The sequence below is a fragment of the Mesoplodon densirostris genome, chromosome 10 (assembly GCF_025265405.1).
Source record: "Mesoplodon densirostris isolate mMesDen1 chromosome 10, mMesDen1 primary haplotype, whole genome shotgun sequence".
In the NCBI taxonomy this organism is placed as follows: domain Eukaryota; kingdom Metazoa; phylum Chordata; class Mammalia; order Artiodactyla; family Ziphiidae; genus Mesoplodon; species Mesoplodon densirostris.
Genome location: NC_082670.1, coordinates 11,354,976 through 11,378,940, shown reverse-complemented (window position 1 = coordinate 11,378,940; position 23,965 = coordinate 11,354,976). Strand labels below are relative to the sequence as shown.

The following is a 23,965-nucleotide window of genomic DNA, read 5'->3' as shown; positions in this document are numbered from 1 at the left end:
AAAAAAAAAAAAAACCCTGTCCAAGAGGTTGACCAGATAGCTGAATAAAACGCTAAGAAGGTCATAAAGAAGCAGCACTGGAAAAGCACCCTGTAGGCGGCCCCGTGCTTTGTGGTCATGTCACAATTTTCAAGGCCCTGCTCACAAAACGTGGGGTGGGATCCACTTTTGGATGGTTCAGTCAAGTGAAGGGCTTCACAGGAAGGATGGTGTCTTCAGTGTGGGGCTCAGGCTTCTCCTGTTCAGTGTGACGTGGACGCACACCACGGAGCCTTCAACCTTGGAAAAACAATCTGCAGAAACCTTGCTCACACCAGTTCTGTCTTGTGAAGAGTCACTGGCTCCAAATGCTTATTTGGGGAGGTAACTGGGAGAAAAGCATGTTCTGTGGCAGGTTTAAGAAAGTCTGGAAAAATACTCTGCTGTCGTGCAAACTTCTGAAAAATAAAATCAAAGAGATACGTTGAGAAGTGAATAATTGGAAAAATGCTTCAGCTGTCACCTGGATTTAAACTCCATTCACTAGGAGCTGACTGGACAGCTCATGTGGGAGCCCTCGTGATGTGGGCTACGTCACTCACTCTACAGTGGGCTTGTGCTATTTCGCTGGTATCTCCAAACCTCAACCAGGAGTTACAGACTGGGGCCATTTCCAGACCCTAACACTAGGATTTCCTGCATGGAAAATCAGTGCCCAAAGAAACAGGCATTTGCCAACAAAAAACTAGAATCACTCATTTTTAAAATTAACCGCCCGGTACTGCTAATTAGCTTCTTATATGCAAATAACTTTAAAGACCAAGCTGTAAGTTCCCTGGGGGAAGGATATAGTTCTTATGCCTTTTTACATGCCCTCCAGTGCCTAGCATAATGCCTTATACACAGTAGGCACTCAGTGGAGTCTTCTGATGGACTGATGTTTAAAATAGCAACCAGAGAGATGAGTGTTCAGCCAGAGTCAAGCAAGTGAACAGAAGGGGCCAGTGAGTGACAAGAACCAGTGCTGGAATAGCTCCTGGGTGACCGATGTCCTGGTCCCTAAATAGCCAGTACCTCCTGATATGCTGAGACATATGGGACAGATCAGTTCCTAGTGGGTCAGGCCCAGAGCTGGCCCTGCTCCCCTACGACCACTGTCAACCCAGGTGACCAGCCACACACAAAGAGGCTCGGGGGGCAGGGAGGAGTCTAGGCTGGAGTCTGCAACCAATAGGTCAAGGGCATGTCAAGGACGCCCAAGTACTGGCCAGCAGTCCTCTATCCCAGGCCACACCCTGTGTACCTCTGGCTTCTCAGGATTAATTCTTAAAAAGTGATATCTAAAATAGCAACCAGAGGTACCAAAAAAAAAAAAAAGGGGGGGGGGTGGAAGTACCAAAATGATAAGAGGGAATCTCTAAGAGAAAAGAGTTCAAGGGCCAACCAAGGAGATGGATCCATCACCAGGGTGGCCGGGCTTGCTCACCTGCCTACAGGAAGAACAGCACCTCGCCCGGATGGTGGATGGGCAGGGTCCAACTTTCTTCCACCGTATCTACAAGGCCTGCTGGTGCTTTAGGAGGCTCCTGTGGCATTTCACAAACTTCCACCACTATCTTACTTTATTTTCTCTTCACAAGGCTCTGTGTGGAGCCACCAGATGGAAAACAAGCTGGGAGCTTCCCAGAGAGATTCTCACAGTCTGGGGGCCTCTGTAAGGCCAGGGTTCTGTGACTAGGTCTCTTGCCATTATGAAATGACTCACACTGTCTACAAAACGCATTCGATTGGTAACCCAAGTGATCTTTTAATAATGAGAGATGTTTAAGAAAGATACTTACGCAAGTGAAAATGATGAGTGTCACGTAGAAAGTGACCAGAGCTAACAGCAGGACAACCTCAGCTCTGTATTTCTTAAAAGTCTCTTCTTTGCGTCCCTTAGAGCATCCTTTAAAAAGAAATACGTAAAATATGAAGCCGTTGAACGGGGCTCTTCTACCAGGATGAAAAAGCTAAGAATGTTGTGTTCTGGCTTTTTAAAGTCCTACTGGTCTCCCTTGCTTACCCTCACATCTGTACCGTGGGAAGGACATCGGTAATGACGGTGGTGACCACAGCTGGCGCTCACACTCACCCTGTGCCTGGCTCCATGCAAAGGGGCTGATGTCCAGCATCTCGCTGAACCTTCAGGGGCAGGTCTGAGTACCCCAGTTTACAGAAGAAGGAGCCGAGGCTCAGAGAGGCTGAGGGATTAAGGCAGGTGGCACAACTGCCCTGTTATTACAGAACAAGTCGATGTGTCTCTGTAGGCCTGTTAAAGCCCCTCCACCAAGGCTGACAGCCAAGGTGGGGGCTACAGAACAGCTCCCTGGGGGCTGCTAAAGGCTGTGGCCTCAGCCCCGGGAAGGGGGCAAGTGAAGGAGGAGGGAGGCCTTCAGCCCAGGAGGGGACAAGGCGGGGACAGCTTCTCCCCGCTCAAGCACGACACCCAATGTGCAGCAAGGTTGCTCAGGGAGCTGGCTTGAGGACTGGGGCAGGAGAAGACGGAGTGAGGGTGACAGGAGGGGCTTCCGCCCTCAGGGCCACGGACGGGCCTCCGGACAGCTGTCGACCCCTGAAACTGGATTCAAGACTTTGTGCAATGGTCTGGGGATGGATTCTCACAGAGGTCTGTGACCCCAGAAGAGAAGGGCTGAGAGCCACGGATGGTTCTAACATTTATCGAGCATGCAGTACCCCCAGCCCAGGCAGCGCAGTATCTCATTCAACCTTCACCACAAGCCTGTTTTGTAGATAATAGCAATATTATATTATCCCCATTTTAGAGATGAGAAAACCGAGGCTCAGAGGTTTCCCCAAGGTAAGATGCTAATGAGCCGCTGAGCTAATATTTGAACCAGATCCAGTGGCTCTAGTCTGACCACTCAACTTGTAGGCAGCACTGCCTTCGCGGAGGACGGGAAAGCAAGCCAGCTTTTCTCTATTCCTTTCCTCTCTGCTCCCCGCAGGACGCGCCTGCCTTCTCTGCTTCCTGCCAGGCTGCTCGCATTTCTCATTCATGTGAATAATTCTCACTGAGGGAGCGTACCACGGCAGGTACAGTAAATGCCATGAAGACAAACGAAGCAGTGTAAAGGGCTAGAGATTGAGAAGGGTATAGGGTGTGTGTGTGTGTGTGTGTGTGTGTGTGTGTGTGTGTGTGTGTGTGTGTGTGTGTGTGTGTGTGTGTGTGTGTGTGTGTGTGTGTGTGTGTGTGTGTGTGTGTGTGTGTTTTACAGTGAACCAAATCCAAACGCTGGTGGGTGTGTGTGTGTGTGTGTGTGTGTGTGTGTGTGAGAGAGAGAGAGAGAGAGAGAGAGAGAGAGACAGTGAACCAAATCCAAATGCTGACCCCTAAGCAGTGATTGCATTCTTGTGAGTGCGGGAATATTATCTTGAGTCAGATTCCTTTCCGCTTCTCCGTGGAAGGAGAAAGTAGCCATTGTACAAAGTCAGGGCCTCTGTAACAACATGTTTGTCATTTCAAGCCTCAGCCACTAACAAGAGTTGGGCCAAAGTCAAATGCAAGGCGTATTTTAAGCTCCATAAAGAAAAGTTATGGAAAAAAGTCCAAGGAGATAATCCTTGTCTTTATACTTGATTCCTGGCCTTACTGCATAGAGCAAAAATGTGCCTTCTGTCACGGGAACGCTATTTTCTTGCTGTACCCTTTTTCTTTGGCTTGAGTTGAGGTATTGGGACATTCAATTGCTGTAAAGTGGGAGAGAAATACTGTTGTCATGTGAAAAAGGTGGAAACAGGAAGCAGCTCCCTTGGCCAGGTTAGAAAGCCCCCAGTGAGCAGAATATTACACAGTTATCTGATATATTCGGGAGACTACCCAGTTTCTCTGGCTTCCAAAAATTAGACTTGGAAACTTCCTATTGGCTCCGAAGGACTCTTACATGAGTAAGAGTTGTTTGATTTAGTTGTCTGACTACATTTGGCACCCACCCCAGTCAGACTGGGGTAGATCTGCCCTTATTAAAAAGAAAGTAAAAATAAAGTAGAGAAAGTTATGACATCCTTGCAGTAGAATTTAGCTTTCAGCCACAGATATTATCCAAAGCTTCTGAATTCCAGGGTAAACTTGGATTGAGGGGATCAAGTTTAGGACCCATAGAAAGTGCCCTGCATACTGTAAGAAGAAAACAGGTGCCGCAGATCACCTCACCTGTCACTTTCAAGATCGTGGTGCCACTTAGGTTTCTCTGCCCTTCTGGATCCACCAGAGTGCACCTGTAGGTCCCCGAGTTGCAGCTGGTAGTGTTTTGGATCCTCAGGGAATACAGCCTTTCCCTGGGGGCCTCGGAAGAGGCCCTCTGTTGATAGTACTGCAGGTCTTCCTGGGGCACCTCCATCGTCTCTGCACTGCCATTTGTGAGCTGTTACGAAAGAATCATATACAGACTCAGAGACATAGATAACAGACTTGTGGTTCCCAAGGGGGAGGTGGGTGGGTGAGGGATGGACTGGGAGTTCGTGATGAGCAGATGCAATCTAGTATATATAGGATGGATAAACAACAAGGTCCTACTATATAGAGCAGGGAACTATATTTAATATCCTGTGATAAACCAGAATGGAAAAAATATGAAAAAGAATATATATATATATGTATAACTGAATCACTTTTGTTGTACAGTAGAAATTAACACAACATTGTAAACCAACTATACTTCAATAGAATAAATTTAAAAAACAAGAATCAAACCACATCATGCTCTACTGCCAGAACCTACAAGCACGGGGCCTCCACATCAAGGTTCTACCTCTTGTTTTCATAAAATCCATCCTCAGCTAATTGTTTTAAAACAAGATACTGTGTGTGTGTGTGATGTCTGGGGGAGGAGGAGAGAATCTAGGAGAATTCTTTAGGGCTCCATCTTTTTTAGAGTAAGATCAGGACTGCCTTTTATGATGCTCTGTATCCCTACACGAAGGAGAGAGCGTTCCTGTTGATGATAACCACGTGTCACTGATGATTATGTGATGAAGCGTGTGAATCACACTGAATCACACTCTCTTGCTGGTTGTTCTCCATTCAATGTTCTCTTGTTTTCTTCAGATACCAACTCACCCACTGACTGATTCTTATTTTTGTAGCCCAGCCTTTTATTTGGAAACGTTTCTAAATCTGTTAAGGTCATTGCCAAACAACTCAACAGAAAACACAGAGATGCAGATGAGCACTGCCTCTCATGAGGACACCCTGTTCTTCAGAGACTGTGTACCTGTGGGGTCATCTGTGACGCTGCAGGACGTACCACGCTCACGCCTCTGCTAAGGCAGGAAGACAGCTGACAACAGCGCCACGTGGAGATTTTATGTGTCAGGTCGGTTGGTAGTAATATCAAGATATACATGGAAGGGCAATTACGGCTTAAATCACTGTACCCAGGATGGACCAGCCCAACTGGGGTAGATGCCAAATTTAGCCAAACTAACCTGGCTGGTTTTCTTTCCCTGAACAGTCCTTGCAATTAAACTGGTGGGGTCTTTCCATCATTTCCTACTTCCACGATTAAGCACACATCACGTTCACCATCAATTCCTTTTTTCCCCAGATATATTTTTAATTTGTCTAGTTAACTTGCTCGTTGATCCTCCACTGAAATGTTTTAAAGCTTCTAAAACTCATTTACATAAACAGTAAAGCCAATCACCGTTTCCAGTGTGCAAGGGCAGCCCTGAGCCCTTTGCTGGGTGGCTGGGGAACAACAGGGAGCCTGGGATTCAGTGGCATTCCTTCCCTGTCCCCAGCATAGTGGCCGCACCAGAGGGCCCCCTTAGGAAAAGACACCGCAGTCAGACACTGCTGCTGTCTTTGCCTGCACCTGCCGCTGTTTAATCTCCTGTACTGGGGGCACCCTGCAACTCCTCTCCTACTTTTCAAAAGGCAATCGGCACAGGGAAATAAATAACCAAGGAATGGGGGGAACACCCAGTGAGGCGGAGGCAGCCCAGGACAGAAGACATACATGCACACACACACACACACCCTCCTTGGTTTCTGCTTCATTTCTTAAGTCAGGGAATGCACCTTGAGGTGCACGGAAAGCTCAGATTCCAGCTTCCACGGCTCGGGCTCCTATTGGCATTCCTGTGGAGTGGCCTGCAGAGACATCTGGTGGCTGATTTATCGCTGCTGCAAGAAACCCTGCTTCATTCACTCCTAGCACTGGGCTGAGACTAATAGCTTTTCTCAGGCGAGGTCTACGAACGTAAATCCCATCTCCTGACAGTCCTTGTGCTGAAAGGTTCCTTCCAAAATAATCAAGACTGGGGCATTTAGGTGTTCAAAAACAGAGCGAGAAAACAAGGAAACAAAAAAAGGAGGTGTGGTCAAGGAATCTTAGGCATCCAACTGATTTTAGAACACGTCTGAGTTAGACCAGTTTTCCCCTTTTCAAGTCTGATTAAACCAAAAATTGCAGCCTTATCATGTGCCTGCACCTCTCCCCTCCTCTGCTGCCTGGCAGAAGTGCTCCCTCTGACCAGAGCTTTTGATGGGTCAGGTGCCCAGGACCATCCCGGGCCAACCGCTTCCAAAACTCCCTCCCCCACCTCACCCCCCAAGGCCAGTTTGAACTAATTAACTCCGCTTATCTCTGCAGTCCCCACTCAATCTGCTTCTCTTTTCTAAATTAACCTCCAAATGTGTTCAACTCAGATTTCTTTCCAATAGATTTCCCTGGAATTGAGTTTTGTAGAAATCCCTGCATCCGAAAAGATGGAAACTTGGCTGCAACAATCATTTTGAGATTTTCTACCTCAGATTTTCTCCTTAGGGCGGTCTTCTCTCCTATCCAGTGACCCCTCCCTCAACTCAAAAAGACCTATCTGAAAGTCAAGATCAAAAAAAATAAATAAATAACACAAAAACAAAAAACTGAGAACCCCTCTGGAGCTGGTGGAAATATAAACTATTGTGCTTTATTTACATAAAGATGGCCCCTTTTTCACGCTGGCTGCTGGGAACTGCTGAAGCAAGTACACGGCGGTGATCAGAGCTGACTGGCAGTGGCTTTCTGCCTATTTGCAGGAGAGAATTCATTTTACAAATCAGCAGTAACAACAAAAAGTAGTTTATGTGATGGTCAGATTCCCACGGGTCTCTGACAAAACCTCCAGAGAGGTTATTTTACAATGGCAAAGCCAAGGCAGGGTGAAATCATGAGAATGAAAGTAAGAGGTAGGGGAAAGTCGAAACGAAGAACCCCAAAGCAGCCTGCAGAAGTCTGATTTACTGAACCACCACAGCCGTCAGTGGGATCGTGGCAAAATATCTCAACTCTCACGGGGTCATCTTCCAACGGCCCCTTCCTGGGTCTTCCTGAAAGACCCAGAGAACTGAGAGAAGTCCTGGCTTAACCTGGGACCTCTTGCCAAAGTGATAAACAGCTCTCCGGGACTGATAACTACCTGTAACAAAAGGAACCTTCTGTAACTTCCCACAGTGCCCATGGAAATAGTTCAGAACCTTCCTTCTAGCTTCAAGCTGCAGGTATGTACATAGCCTATTCCCCCTTCCTTCTGCCCACAGCCGCAAAAATAGCTGTAGTTTCCATGTTAACGTCCCATGCTCAAGATGCGAGTGGAGCGCTAGCAGTACCAAGAGACTTTATGCAAAAGTTCAAATCATCGTCTTCAGCACCGTGGCCAAGCAGCCATCACCCTGCAGCATCGGGTGAGTGAGCCGTGGCCCGAGCAGCACTGTTCAAGAACCGAAGGAATTTCAGGGGGAGGAACATGGAATAACAGCAAATGGGCCATCCTCAACTTCGTTTGGTTTCATGAATCCTTATAAACATTTGAGCTGGCTCAGAATCAACCACGGGCAAGAACGACTCTCAACATTCTAAAAGCGTTTCATTGCGTCTCTGCAAAAGCGTTTTAGGAAATAGTCATTTATAACAAAAGGAACCCTCAGATTCATTCACAGCCGAGTGTAACTGACAGGAACTCTTTAACGCACACTTTGCGACTCTCACATTGCAGAGGGCTACACCACAGCACGCTGTGGGCAAATTAATTCCTCAAAACACTCATCCAAATTATGTTTTTAAAATCCACATTCCCTGCGTTAACTCTTATGCTGACACATTTTATCTTTCTGATTGAATTAGAAAAGGCAAAATAGACGACATCTCATTTTCAGAAAGCCTACGGACTTTTGTCTCAAGGCCTCCAATTTGACTAAATAATTTAAATACCATATTCCTTCTCTAAGATGGAGACCTGACCTTAAGGAAACCACAAGCCCTAAATTAAAATAAATTCTCTTTAATTTGCCGAATACTAAACCAAGCAAATACAAGTAGTAATTTTAAACGCATGTGAATTGTTTTTTTTAATGGTGGATAAATTTGAACTAGAAAGAAATCAAATAAATATCTAAATATGGCTGAAATTGAACCAATATTTCAGTCAAATCCCTATTGTGAAAAGGGATTTTTTTAGAAGTTTACATAATTTTATCTAAATATATGCTAACTTCCTAGATTACCATCTTTGGATATAGGAGGACAACAGCTCCATTCCTATTGCAAAGAATTTTGATTCCACAGCCTTGAAATCCAAATTTATCATGCATGAGATCTGTTAAGAATGTGATAGGAAAGTAAAAGAAAAGGGAAGAGATTTTTTTGAGGAGAAAAATGTGTGTATATATATATGCATATAAATATTTAATCCAACAATTAAACATATTTAAAGGAATGGATGTTAGTATTTAAAGGTGGTATTAAATTAATCTGATATAGTCCAATCACATCGAACAGCTTTTTTTTATTGCATTTCCCATGCACTAACATTCATGTACCTTGGTTTCCAGCTCAATTAAAGTGCCAATATAATACCCATTCATCATAAAAACAGTTCTTTATAACATGCAAAATAGTTTGGCTCAGAGGTTGATGTCATAATGGGGGTAGAATGTATGAGCATTAACATCGTATTTTTCTAACTGTAGTTTTATTGGAAAAATGATTTTCCACTTTGAAATTTACTGGGTCTAACAGACAGAGTTGGATTTATGGCTGTTAACAGAGTTATGAGTATGGCAGAGGCAACATAATTAAGAGCACAGGCCTTGGTGTTGGACAGACGTGGAAACAAACCCCAGCCCCACCATGGCTAGCTCTGCTCTTGGCGAAGGGCCCGGAGCTCTCAGGCTTCGTTTGCTCCCCTGAGATGGGGGAGGGTAACTACACCTCCCAAAGTTGGTGTGAATATACCTGTGATGAGGTAGGTGGGTACTGTAGCATAGTGTCAATCACACAGAAAGCGCTAAAAATGTTACCACTCTTTTTTTTTTTTCACAGCTAAGTTCTAAACAGTTCCCTGCACATAGGAAATATTCAAAAAGTATTTATTTAATGAATGAGTGAATTTTAGAAACAATGAGGAAGACACAAGGGCACTAGCTCTGGCATCAGAAGACCTGAAGTCAAGCATCAGGTAGCTGGGTCACTTTACCTCTGACTTGGATTTCCTCGTCTGTAACTACCTTACTTCCCTCATGGGGTTATTTTAAGAATCAAGTGAGAAAACACATAATAGTGCTTCATAATCCGTAATGTTGGTAACAGGAATTGTTGTTGTATCCAGTAGCTTTCTACTCTGCCCACCCATTCAGTCATTTCTTCCAGCTGATACTTCCAATCTCCTCTGGCAAAGCTGTTCTAGAAGTCCCAATCTCTGCTCTAGGGAGAAAGTTTTTCTGCCCACAAGGTCTCCAAAATGGCCACAACATTCTGAATTTCTAAGGCACCATCATAATGTGGAAAATACCCTTTGGAGTTGGGCTTTGAAGGCAACGTTAGGCCACTCACTGTTCATGCCAATCGTCCTTCTTCCATTAGTTTCTTGTGGGTCCTGCTGGACCGGGAGGGGCATCCTTACGGGCTATGAGTTCACGTCCTTCGGAGGACACTCCATCTGGTTCTAGAAAAGGCACATTGGACTCTGGCCTGACCTCCGTGACCAGAGGGAATGGTTCTGATGGATCCATGACCCAATCAAAGCCACTTAAGTATAATCTGACATTGTTGAGATGCAAGAGACACAGTCTTTTGCTTTGCACTGGATCTCGGGAGGACAGACAAGTCTGCAGTTACCGGCTACTATCTCACTGCCACGTGGAGGCTGATAATAAAACCAACACAAAGGAAGGAAAAGTTGAGAGATAGAACGTCACCGAGCCCTGAGGATATTCACGAACCTCCAAATTTAGCCTTCCGCAAACTGAGCGGCTTAAGACCACAGAAATGTATTCTCTTACAGTTCTGGAGGCCAAAGGTCCAATATCAAGGTGCTGGCAGGGCCGTGCTCGCTCTAGGGGAGAATCTGTTTCACGCCTCGCTCCTGGCTTCTGGTGTTGCTGGAGGCTGGCATTCCTTGGCCTGTAGACACATCACTTCACTCTCTGCCTTCACCTTCACGTGGTGTTCTCCCTGTGCATCTGTCTCTGTGTTTCTGTTTTCTTATAAGGACACCCGTCACTGGATTCAGGGCCACCCTAATCAAGTATGACCTCACTTTAACTGGTTACATCTGCAAAGGTCCTATTTCCAAATAAGGTTGCACCCACAAATACCAGGGATTAGGACCGAGACATAACTTTTTTGTGGGACACTATTTAACCCACAACATCAGGCATAACTGAAGTAGGAACCATATTTTGATTTTTAAAAATTATTTATTTCAACCACATGAGCCAATATATTCCCTTTTCTTTAAGCTAGTTTTGATTGGATTACAAGCCTTCACAACAGAAAGACTCCTAATTGATAGCAGCACCTTGCCCCACCCCAGAAATAAATGTGGCACATGCGGGGCTATCTCCACGTGGCTCCAACCTCAAGGCCAGTCCTGCTTTGTCACTCAGGCTCACATGCCTCCCACTGCTCGGTGAAAGAGACACCAGGGTCTGACTGGACTCAGGTCCTTTGTTCTCCAGAACTGACCCAGTGAGTCAGGTCCTAGGTGAACATGAATTGCCTATGGCAATGAGCATCTATCTATTCCCATAGGTTTTCCCCATCTGGACCAATAATCCTAGACAACTACCAGTTCTTCTGGAATCTATCTTCTCTTGGACAATTGGGACAAGAACGTGCGGTAGAGACTAGCTGGTGCTCCACAAAAATATCAAGTGATATTCACAAGCCTTGGGCTCTTACTTCTATACCAGAGCTACATGACACACACAGAAATTTTACCCAAGTATACCCCAGGGCAAAAACAAAAATTAAAAACATGCTTCAGGTGTAAAGAGTCTTAGGGAAGTACTTTAGTTCAGCTCTGGTTGGAGCAAGCACTGTTGGTAGAAAATTTGAGGTTATCCCAAGAGTAGCCAGGAAGGACTTATGGAAACAGTTTCAGATGGAGGAAGCCTCTTTTTAGGTAATGTATCTCTTCTTAGTCCTGCCCTTCATAAAACCTTCCCTGATGTCACTAAGACCTTCTTCTAACTTCCTCTTCTTTGTGTAGTGACATAACCAAGTACAGAACTAACATAATCAGTCCTCATGGGACTCGGGTTCCCCGTTTTATTTATGGAAAACAAGTGTTTGCAGTTTTTTCTCTTTAACTCTCAGCTGCCTGTTTCCTCCCTACGCTCTTCCAAGCTGAAAGATTCTTAGCAACTTTGCTGTGTCTCATCATTGTCCAAAATCTCAGTGCTCCATCCTCCTCCTCTGGTTGGGACTTCTTCTAGAGCCTGGCCCTCTCCTCCCTAGGACCATGTAGACAACAGGACTGGTGACCAAGAGAGAAGGGGAGGTAACCCCCAGGGATGTGCTGCAGCCTGAGTTAACCTGATGGCAGTTTCACTGCAGTGAAAGACTAAAGCTTCCCTCTGAGATTCATCTTCTGGGATGAATTACAGTCTGTCTTCCACCACAAGAAATATGCTTTTCCTCTGACATAGTTTTCACGATGTTATCCCTTTGCTTAAAAACTTTCAAAGGCTCCTTGCTGCCGGAAGGACCAAGTTCAAGCCCTTATAATTCAGCATTCGGGGGTGTTCACAGTCTGTTCCCAGCCTGCTTGCTGGCATTACCTCTCAGTCCTCTGTGGTATGATTCTCCCTTCCAGATCGTTAGTTTCCCCTCAGTCCCCCAAAATGCGTGTGGATTCCTGTGTCCATGCCTTTGACAGTCCTCTGGCAAAAGGTCCACCCCGGTCTTAGGATGGCTACTGCCAGGCGCAGGGCTTGGCACACATTTGGGACATAGAAATATTTACGAACTGAGGAAAATGTAAATATGGGAGACATCTGGAAATTCACTTTTTGCCTTTCATAGTCTGACCTAAAGGTTATTCAATCAGGTCGAGTAGTGTAGGTGCCAACGGGGATGGTATGATTTTTCTTTGATGCTCACACAGGCATCGTTTTCACATTTCAATGTTTCGGCGCTTCTGTATTTAATGTAGAAATGTTTCCTTTTGCTCCTAAAACATCTCAAATCTATCTTAAAACACACGTCACTCTAGAATCAGGTGAGTGCGGTGAGCGGCATGCACTGTCTCCTTCGTGGGTCCATCAGGGTTGGTGGCTGTACAGATGCCATCTGCCCGGGCCATTCATCAACCCTGGCCCCTCCGAAGGCTCCTCCTTAGCACTTCCTCGCTTTGGGGCTCCTTATCACACAAGATGCTGGAGACAAAAAACAGGACTCCACTGAATAGGAGATCAGCAACGTAGATGGAGGACAGCTCATAACAAATCAAGGACAAGCAATATCCGTGTAGCGACTGTCCTGGAACTTTCTAAGTAGCTTCATGCGAGCCCATGAATCTGCTCTCCTTTAGTCCCCAGGAGAGCCCATGACCTGCCACAGCTGCATGTCTCCTAAATATTGTAAAGTTCAAGTCTGATCTACTCTCTGAAATCATGGTCTCACTTCCCCTTTCTCCCTTCCTCTGGAAATCATCTAAAAAGGGCACTGGTCTTGTGACGCATCTCTGTCCTCACCCCCGTGGTGTCACTCAGAGATGACACTATATATCCTCTTTCATTATGCCTCAGCCTAGGGTGCTGGGGCTCCCAGCACAACACGAGACGGTGCGACGTTGCCCTCGTAAGTAACCACTCGTTACGAGCAGTGGCGAACTTGAACCAGGCCGGACACTCCGTTCATCCAGTGTCATCCTCCCGTTCCAGACCTAGTGCAGCCCCATTAGAGGGAGCGTGAACCCGCTCCGCAGGCAGCACAGACGTAGCTCTTTAAGGGATGTCCTTACTCCTGGCAGACGTGGGACTGGGCTATGGCCCTCTTGTGCTAGAATCTAACCCAAGGTCACAGCCATGTTCTTCTACTTCGGTAGGAGAGTGATGCACCAACGTCTCTTTGCCTCAGGAGAGCTCAAAATACCTCCCTCAACAACCACAGTCTATTCACAATCCTAAGAGCTAAACTGAATGGATATACCGCATTAACTTTTCTATTTCTTCCCAATCATGCACTCTGCCTTCAAAGGTACAATACGGGAAGGGATGAGAGGAGGCCTCGTTCTTGGATCCCTGTTGGGAAGACATCAGTCCACAGGAAAGAAGAGTTAGGCTAACAGGAACTGGGCTATCTCTGCCCACTCTTGGCTTCACCTCTGACCCCTGGGCATGTCTATATTACACCCCCCGCCCAGTCCCCTGTCATTGTACCTTTGAAACAGAGAGAATAAAACGGACACTGTTCCTTCCCAACTCACCCTAATGATGCAAACACTAAATGGACGCCGTCTGCTCCGAGCCTTTTGGTAAAAGGCTCATGATAAGAAACACATGGTTTACGTGGGTCCTTTTGTTAATCATAAGTAATCAGTGCCAACTGGACAGTGGCAGGATGCTCTGTGGTGCCGGAGAACTGAGTGGTAAATGGATTTTTAAATTGTGAGTCGTTATAACCGTAATTGTGATACGCAGAATTGCAAGAATGCAATTCAATCTGGCGGGCGGTGAAACCCCACACTCCAAGGGACTTTCTGCTTACTTGATCAGCATGCAGCCTACAACTGTGCAAAGTGGTTTTACAAACCAACCTACTGATGATCCAGCTAGGCTGGCTGTGGTCACCAGGCTTAAATTCCTCACTTCATAGCTACCTCTCCGCATCACTGAAACATTTTACAAGAAAGTCGTGGGAGGAAATGACAAGATAATCTTCTGTAAAATGCAGGATTTCAGCATTTCACCCCTGGCCTTATTTCCAGAACACTCTAACCATTTTTGTTGTACAAGCACAATCGATGCAAAAGTATAATTACTGGGCTGGAAAATAACAAACATCTACAGAATACGCTGAGATCTGTTCAAAAGTACTTGAAAAATAAAGCATATCACTTTCAAGGTATCTGATTAGTTTACTGGCATAGCATAGCTCTCCTATCCACCATGACTCAATCACAGTTTCCTCCTTAAAAAAAAATAACTAGGGTATGAGTTTTCAGTGACCCTATTCCACGGACCAACAGAAAAAAAGAGAATGCCAAGAGACTATTGTCTTTTTCTCTTAACAGAGCTTTAAGAGACCTTCAGGGTCTTTAAAGCTTGCAAGAACTGTGTTCAACAAATAAGCACATACATTATAGAGTTACATCATCAGCTGACATCCAAGGAAAAGTCAAAGGTTAATCACTCTGGTTTACTGCATCATTCCAAATGACCTCGTGCAAGATTTAACTTGACAACTGTTTGAACTTTACAGTCTGAAATTTCATCTACTTGTTTCATGAGTACTTTGTAATTACTCCCCTGGGGATATTAATATTGTTTTCCCTTTTTAATTGCTCTCTGAAAGGGATAGTGGTTTCATGTTTTTCCCCTCCTTTTAGATAACCAACTCCCTGCCTGGCTAGCCCAAAGACACTTTCATTTTATTTAAGTAATTAACAGAGAAAACAGAAATAACAAGATAGACCTCTAAGAACCCAGGCTGTGGAGCCAGACTGCTTGGTTCAAATCCCACCTCCAGCGATTAGCCCGCTGTGTAACAGTGAACAGATTATTTCACTCCCTAAGGCTCAGTTTCCTCATCTGTAAAGCAGGAACAGTAACAGTATTGATCTCTTAAGTCCATTGGAAGGATTGGAACAGCTGATGTACATAGATATTTACCTCAGAGCTTGGCAGATGGTGAGTACTCAAATAATATTGGTTTTACAATATTTTTATTTACATACTATTGTTTTTACAGGGGAACAATTTTGGAATTGCTGTGTTCTCTGATCCCACAGTGAATAAGGCGGAAATGAAGTAGGAATAATAACAAACCTACTGTCATACACAATACAGTGCCCCGAGGCCCCAGCACCGTTTCCACTGTGCATAATCATAAAGGGTCAGCCTGAATTCACTGAGCACCTTCAAAATTAGCAGGGCAAACACTGGGTGCCATGCAGGATACACAAAAGCAGTGGCGCAGCACTGTCCCCAGGGAACTGACAATCTGGTTAGCAGACACACACACACACACAGACACACATACAAAGAGGTTAACAGTCCTGTGCTGCCTTGTTAAATGGCTAGATACTTGTGCAGGTTCTTACAGCATCTTTTATGGTGGGCAGAAGAAAACCCAGGATTTTGTGGAAAGCTACAAACACACAGAGATTTTCTGCAAGGTAAGATGACAAATCAGTGAGCTCCGCAGAGTAAGGCTGGGATATCACAGTCATTGTGCTTCAGCCAGAGGTGCCACTGTGGCAATAACCTCATTAAAGGCGGGGAGCACCGGGAGCAAAAAAAAAAACAAAAAAAAACCAGTGACAGCAAACAGTGGCTGCTTGGGCTTCCAGTGCCACCAGAACCACAATCTTAGAACCTGCAAAGGTTCCAGTTCAGAGGAAACCTTAAAAAAGCCTCAGTCTGACTCAATTCTCTTACAGTAGGGACAGTGACACTGTTCTTACATGCGGGGACGCCTCTGGGCACCATCACAGACGCCCTCCTTGCTGGACCTCTCAGGACGGCCAGAGGGAGGAGGCCACGGGTACCCCAGAACGGGGATGACAGATAACTACCACCTAAGAAACAAGCCTATCGCTTCTTTCTGGCAGTCCTTCCTCTCAAGGTGCCCCCTCCCCGCCTCCCCAAATGTATGAGCACCACAGTCACAAAACACCAGAAATCAGAAATCTGGAGACCTTCCTCCCGTCCAATGCCAAATCTGCACTAGCTGCTTTCTCCCTGGCCTGCTGTCCATAACCACAGGTGGCCTCTGGAATTAATCCAAATCAGAGGTTCTCTGCCCTCCACAACGTCTTATTTGGATCATTCATCTCAGGGCCACCTTTAGAGGCAAGAAGATTGAGGTCCCCGGTGGAACTAAATCTAAGTCGGCCTGTGCCTGGATGCGGCTGGGCTTGGAGCCGGGATGGGAGAGGGGTGTGGGAAGACCGGGTACCGAGTTCAGCTATGGGAGATGCCCCCGAACCCGAGCCATAGAGGGTCGCCAGCTCAAGGAAGGTGGTTGCCCGGTCTGCAATTAAACCACCCAACCCTAACTCGCCGGTCTCGCCGCGCTTACCTTGGCCCAGAAGACCGCATAGGGGACCTGCGGGTCCCAGGGGGCAGTGCAGGGCAAGTCCACATCCTCCGAACAGGCCACCTTCACCTCCCGCGCCGCGGGCACCAGGCTGCAGGCTGCAAGAGGGAGAAAGAGCGGCGTGAGCAAGCGAGAAAAGGGGGTGTCCCGGGGAGGCGGGCGGGGGGCGCCGGGCGTCCGCGGGCCCTACCGCAGCTCAGAAGCAGGAGCTGGAGGCCGCGCGACATCGCTGGGGACTGCCGGCGTGGGGCCCTGGAACTACCTCTTGTACCCGCACGCACCGGGACTGCCCCGGGCGGCAGTCCCGGGGGATCCCCGCGGGCGGCGGAAGCGGCGGCGTGCCTCCCCCGCCTCCGCCAGCCGCGAGGGGGGGCCCGGCCCCGCCCCCGCTGCCCCGGCCCCGCCCCCGCGCTCGGCCCCGCCCCCGCGCCCCAAGCCCGCGTCGCTGCTGCTGCTGCTGCTGCTGCAGCTGGTGCTGCCGCCGCCCCAGCCGCGGCGACAGCAATCCCTGAGGAAAGCACCGCGCCCGCGGCTTGGCAAACCGCGCGCGCACGCCGGACACCTTCCCGCTGACCCTCCAAACAGAGCCGGGAGCCAGGCCAGCCGAGGCTGTTAGGTCTTTTGCACGGAAGCGAAACAAGGTTCCGAGAGGTGGAGCAGCTCTCCCGATCGCCCAGCTGCCAGTGGTGACATCACAGTGAACCCAAGGACTCGCCCTTCTCCAGGTTCTGTGATCATCAGACTAGGTTTCCCAAGGAACCCGGCAAATCCGTCATACTTGGCCCCCGGCCTTCTAGCGTTGTCCGTCCATATCATCCAGCCTGTTTAAATTATTTCAACAAAGAAGAACCCCTCCTATTAAAACGAAGGTAACACACACACACACACACACACACACACACACACACACACACAGAAAATGTATGAGAAAGAATTTTTTAAATCCAGAAGAAAATAAAAATTGCCTCTAACCATCCCGAAGTAACCTCTGGTAACATTCTGGTGTCTTTGCTTCAGTGCATAGATACGGCACGTGCTGTTTTGTAATCTACTTCATATTTGCTTAATATTTTGCAAGAGCTTCCACACCATTGAAAAGATTCAAGAGCATCATTTTGATGGCTACATAATATTCCAGCCTACAGTTGTACCATAAATTAGAACCTATTAGTGTTGGACATGTTTAGTCTAGGGTTAGTAGTCTAGATAATGTTAGCATCAGTTATTTCTTTTACTATTATTAAATTACAAACAACGCTGTCATTATTATGATGAACTTCTGTGTAGATAAACCTTTGCTCTAATATGGCGTATTTTCTTAGAATAAATACCTAGAGGACATTGTACCAGGTCAAAGGGAATTTATGATTTTATTAACTGTTGGCAAAATTACCTCCACAGAGCTGTCCTCAAACTACATTCCCACCTGCAGTGCATGAACACGCCTCTCTCCCAACACTCTTGGCAACGCTAGCTGTCATGGAACTTTTCCACCTTTGTCCATTCAAGGGGTTAAAAAGAATTGCATCACATGACATTTTCATTTGCCCTGGGAGGTGGCTGTACCAATTGACAGTCACACTAGCTCTGTGCCAGTGCGCTTTCCCATAACCCCCACTAAAAGTGATGTTTTTATTAAGAAATTTTTAAAGATACAAAAACAGGTACAGAAAATAAACATATTTGTATGCGATACATTCTTAATTAAACATCTGTCCCTTGCCAGATCCCATACCTGCATTTAAGCTTTCTTTCAATTTTTCAGTGTTATAAACAATGTTGCACAGAGCTGGGGATGCTCAGATCTTCTGACCCAGCAATCCCACCGCTTTATTAAATATTGACATCTTGTTCTCCAAAATATGTGTGCCCATTTACACTCTCCTCGGCAGGGCTTGGCATCATCAGATTCTTTTTCATGTTTGCCAATGTAATGAATATGAAATGTTAGTTCCCCTTTAATTTACATGACATTGATCACTAGGAGGGTGGAAAATCATTTCTTATGTTTTGAGGCCATTGGGTGTCCTCATATCATTTGGCCTTTTCCACTGGAGCTGTTTATAACTTCTGGGCCAAATCCTTTCTTGGTACATTGCGTGCCAAAGAGCTTCTCCAAGTCTCAGTTTTGTATTTTTCACTTTATGATCCCTTTAATGTACAAAAGGATTTTAAAAAATATTTTAATGTAGCTAAATTTATTGATTTTTTTCATTCATGGTTTGTGCTTCTGGTGTTGTGGTTAAGAAATCTTTTCCTACCCTGAGATCATAAAAACATTCTCTTTCATTTTCTTCCAAAACTTTTAAAGTCATGCTTTCTCATATGTAGGTCTTTAATCCATTTAAATATGGTTTGATATAGGGATCTAACTTATTTCTTCCATGTGGATAAGCAGTTGTTCCAATGCTGCTTGCTTAAAGTTCTTATTTCCCCACTGATTTGAAATAGCATCTCTGTTCTATACAAATTTCCATGTGTGGGGGGGCCTGTTTCTGGACTCTACTCTGTCTTTTCCTGTGCTAATATCGCTTTCTTATTGCTTAGTTACACTAGAGTTAAGTCTTACTCTGGTGATGAAGTGAGTGAGCCCTCATATGTTGACCTACCTCTTCTAAATTGGCCTGGCGTTCTTGGTTCTTTGCTCTGCCTTATACACATTTGAATCAACTTGTGAACCTCAAAAAAAAACTAGCTTGAATTTTAATAAGAAGACATTCAATTCATAAATTGCAGAAAATTAACATCTTTAGAAATCGATTCTACAAATCCATCGATATTGAGTATCTTTCCATTTATTTAGGTCTTCAGGAATTTTTTAAATTTCATACATAAAAGTTTTCTACACCTTTTGGTAGATGTATTCCTAGGTACCTTTCTATCTGGGGTTGCTATTTTCACATGTATAGTTTTCTAAACTAAGTTTTTCTAGTTGCTTGTTTCCAGTGAATAAAAATTTACTTTTGTATAGCCAGCAATCTTGCCGAACTTTCTTATAATGTTAACAATTTGTTCTTAGACTCTCCATTAAGACACTTTTATAGTTGTGAATTATTTAAAGGGTTTTTTTCCTCCAAAATTCCAAATACGTGGTTTGGTTTGAATTGGTTTTTTCCTCCAAAATTCCAAATATGTGGCTTGGTTTGAATTGGTCTAGCAGTTGAGTATGGTCAAGAATGTGGTCTGTGTGGTTCTTTGCTGCTTATCAAGAAATGCTTTGTGACCTAATATGTGGTTTTTTTTAGTAAATGTGTCATGTGTTCTTGGAAAGAATGTCCGTTTGCCACAGGGGTGTCTGATCAACCTTGCTCATTGTGTTACTTAAGTCTATAGCCCTACTAACTTTTTGTCACCTTAAACTGTCAGTTACTGGAACAGATGTGTCCCAAAATCCCCCTGTGACTATGAAATTGCCCATGTATCTGAAATGTTATCAATTTGTTGCCTCATATAACTTGATGCTATGTTTTAGGTGCCTGCAAGTTATAATTATCTCTTCCCAGTGAATTGTTCCTTTTTATCTTTATTTAGTGACCATTTTCCCCCGAATATTTCTTTTTTGCTTCAAAGACAGTCTTGTCTACTCTTATTATAACCACATTACTTTCTTTGGGTTAATATTTTGCTAGTAACTTTCTATACTTTTACATTCAACATTTCTTTGTCCTTAAGTTCTGTGTCTTTTTAAAGCATGCAGTTAGATTTTTCTAATCCAATACAACTGACTTTTGAGGGTTTAATTTTACTTTTCTCCTGATTCTGCTATATTTGAATTTATTTCAGTTATCTTGTTTCATACTTAATTGGACTTTTCTTGCTTCTTTATTTTCTCTCTTATTTCTGTCTTATATTGACCACACTTTTATATTCAATAGTGTTCTCTACTGGTTGAAAAGTTATACACAGAATTTCTCATCTTAAGTGATTACCTCTACATAACTTTTAATAAGCATAGTCGATCTAATAAAGTCTAAAAAATCAATGTTGCCAGCCTTCTCCCCAAAATGCCTGAATGCCTGACCTCTGCACATCCCCTGCCCATCTTACATACTATTGCGACCTATACCTTCACCCCACCCTGCGTTTCTACTCCCCAATTAGTCTTTTTTATGTATTAAGTATCTGTTCAAATCTATCTAATATCAGACATCTCACTGCTTCTTTATAGGGTCAGTTTCTTCTGAAGTATATTCTTGAGTAATTCTTTCAGCAAAGATCTGTTAGTAGTAAATGCTCCTAATTTTTATTTGCCTGAAAATGTTTATTTTGCCCATATTCTTAAATAATAATTTAGTTATAAATAGATGGCTGTTTTATCTTAGCACTTTGACTATATTATTCTGTTTTTGCCGTTGCAAAGTTCTGGACAAACTGATACTCGTTCTTTTGTAGACAACCTGTCTTTTATCTATAAGTGCTTCTAAGATCTTGCATTTCTTCTTGGTGTTGTTTCAGTTATACTGTGCTGTGTCTAGTAGAGAATTTCGTATTATTTAACCTGCTGAGGTTCGTAGCTTTCATTAGTTCTGGAAAATCTCTTTTATTGTCTTGGAATATTGCCTGACCTTCATTCTCTCTGCTGTTTCCTTCTGGAACACCTAATAGATGTGTGTTGGACCCTCCCATCCACACTCCATGTCAGTAAGCCCTTCTTCCAAGTGTTGTCTCCCTTCATTTCTCTGTGCTGGCTTCCAAGTAGTCCTCAGACCTGTCTTTCCAGTCACTATTATTTATTCAGTGATATGTATCTTCAGTTTAACATATCAAGTTTTAAATTATAATTTTTTTTTCTTTTTGTGGTATGCGGGCCTCTCACTGCTGCGGCTCTCCCGTTGCGGAGCACAGGCTCGGGATGCGCAGGCCCAGCGGCCACGGCTCACGGGCCCAGCCGCTCCGCGGCATGCGGGATCCTCCCGGACCGGGGCACGAACCCGTGTCCCCTGCATCGGCAGGCGGACTCTCAACCACTGCGCCACCAGGGAAGCCCTAAATTATAATTTTTAAAAGATTTCTGAAGTTATATTGGATTTCTTATTTAACTCAGTCTGGTTTTCTTTGAAGGTGTCTTATACTTTTTTTTTTTTTGTAAGTCCTTGTCTTTTATCTCTTTTATATATAGTAGTGTGTATCTGTTAATCCCAAACTCCTAATTTATCCCTCCCCACCCCTTTCCCCTTTGGTAACCATAAGTTTGTTTTCTATGTCTGTGAGTCTCTTTCTGTTTTGTAGATAAGTTCATTTGTATCATTTTTTTAGATTCCACATATAAGCAATATCATATAATATTTGTCTTTCTCTGACTTACTTCCCTTAGTATGATAATCTCTAGGTCCCTCCATGATGCTGCAAATGGCATTTTTTCATTCTTTTTTTTATAGCTGAGTAATACTCCATTGTGTGTGTGTGTGTGTGTATATATATATATATATATATATACCACATCTTCTTTATCCGTTCATCTGTTGATGGACACATAGGTTGCTTCCATGGCTTGGCTATTGTAAATAGTGCTGCAGTGAACACTGGGGTGCATGTATCTTTTCAAATTCGAGTTTTCATCTTTTCTGGATATATGCCCAGAAGTGGGATTGCTAGGTCATATGGTAGTTCTATTTTTAGTTTTTGAAGGAACCTCCATACTGTTCTCCATAGTGGCTGCACCAGAAGTGTCCTATTCTTTTATTGTGTTCTTCATTAATCCTTTGATGACTTTTTATCATTTTAAACGTGTTTCTTTTATTTATTATTTTTTTTTTTTTTTGCTGTACGCGGGCCTCTCACTGCTGTGGCCTCTCCCGTTGCGGAGCACAGGCTCCGGACACACAGGCTCCGCGGCCATGGCTCGCGGGCCCAGCCGCTCCGCGGCATGTGGGATCTTCCGGGATCGGGGCACGAACCCGTGTCCCCTGCATCGGCAGGCGGACTCTCAACCACTGCGCCACCAGGGAAGCCCTAAACGTGTTTCTTTTATAATCTACCCAATGATTATATTATCTGAAGTTCTTGGAATTTTACTATTGATTTTTCTTTGTTTGTTAACTCTTGTTTTTTATGGATTTTTTTCATGTATTTTGTAATTTTTCATTGTAAGTTAATCTTTAATCGGGGCTTCACATAGGGGGATCCTAGAGGGCCTGGGAGGAGGGTGTAGCCTCCTAGAGAGATTTTATGTTTGTTTCAGCCAGGTGCCCCAAAGGTATTAGCAGCCTGGGACAGCATTTTATATTAATCTCTTAGTGGGATGTATCCTAGACCACTCTGGTGATTTAAATTTAAATACCATATCTTTGTGAGGGCACCTCTATGATTATAAATTAATAAATTAAGGGTAGGCTTTTGTTTTTTTTTAAAAAAAGCTTCTTTGTCATCTCACTGGGTGAGTAGGCAATTGTTTGTAGTTCATCCTTACATTGGGGTGGGGTGGGCTTCAGTTCCCACTTTCTCCTCTCCTGGGGCCCAGGCTTCCTCTTCTATGCCTGCTGGTTATTAAAACCTAAGCCCCTTGATTCCCCATCCAATTCTGAAGCCCAAACAACTGCTTTTCCCCACCTGCACCCCCTCTGCTCTCCCACCCCACCCCTGCCCCTACCAAGAAGTCCCAGCGTCAGCTCGTGCAGGCTCATAGCTCTTTCTTCATTTTTTACCCTCCAGATTGCCCTTACTCTCTTGCAGGTACAGCTAGATATTGGTTAGAATTTATTCATTACTTCTAGAAATTTACAAAAGGTGGGTGTTTTTTTTTTTGTATTACACAGAAAACCATGTTGCTGAAAATAGCACTCCCCACTCTGTTATTTAACAGCCTAAAAATGTGACTTCACAGCAACTCCCGCTTAACCGCCAGAATTCCCACGTTATTTTTCACCCTTAATGTATTCCTCCTCACTTTCTAAAAAGTCCATCATACTGAGGTATGAATATATTTCTGAGAAGTCCACTCCTTATGAAGCATTCTCGGGTTATACAGGCCACATTACAATAAAAAATTAGAGGATCTCAGAGTATACTGGAAGTGGCAGTGATTGTGGGAAGGAACAGCTCCAAGCCCTACCTTGGGGGTCTTCCTTGAACAGGAGAATGGAGTTTACAGATGGCTTGATCTTCACTTTCACTGGAGAGAGAAAAGTAAAATGAACACGAAGAAGTGCATATGATCTTTCTGAAACCAGTAGCTGTCACCTTCTCGTGTTTCTGCTCCGTTACTTTAAGAAAAACCCTAAATCATTAGAAAACACTCACACTGCCAATGGCAGGCATGCATTCACCTTGGGCAAAAAAACAAAAATAGCCAGTGCCCTCGCCACTTCTGCTGACCCTCAAACCGTCCCTTCACACGACTACTTACACCAGGACTGTGGCTTGTTATTCTATTTCTCTCAGAGGTCTTGCCAGTAGAG

The 23,965-nt window shown here is 44.6% G+C and overlaps 1 protein-coding gene across 2 annotated transcripts; it reads right to left on the bottom strand.

The window, feature by feature from the left end:
- Positions 1-308: 308 nt before the first annotated feature.
- On the bottom strand, positions 309-16,795 carry CD83 (CD83 molecule). 2 transcript variants are annotated; one of them, XM_060111131.1, is made up of 5 exons: positions 16,759-16,795; positions 16,551-16,666; positions 4,193-4,403; positions 1,821-1,927; positions 309-437 (listed from the first exon to the last, which is right to left on the bottom strand). In XM_060111131.1, the coding sequence occupies exons 1-5, from the start codon at positions 16,793-16,795 to the stop codon at positions 309-311; spliced, it is 600 nt and encodes a 199-aa protein (XP_059967114.1). The 2 variants fall into 2 exon arrangements, with proteins under 2 accessions (XP_059967114.1, XP_059967115.1); XM_060111132.1 differs by having other exon boundaries at positions 309-434.
- Between the last annotated feature and the right edge of the window lie 7,170 nt (positions 16,796-23,965).

Excerpts from the sequence above, each read along its gene's own strand:
- CD83 (XM_060111131.1), bottom strand. The coding sequence starts at position 16,795 with ATGTCGCGCGGCCTCCAGCTCCTGCTTCTGAGCTGCG. Across the intron at positions 16,667-16,758 it reads GCTCCTGCTTCTGAGCTGCG|CCTGCAGCCTGGTGCCCGCG; the intron begins GTAGGGCCCGCG and ends TCCCTCTTGCAG. Across the intron at positions 1,928-4,192 it reads CACGATCTTGAAAGTGACAG|GATGCTCTAAGGGACGCAAA; the intron begins GTGAGGTGATCT and ends TTCTTTTTAAAG.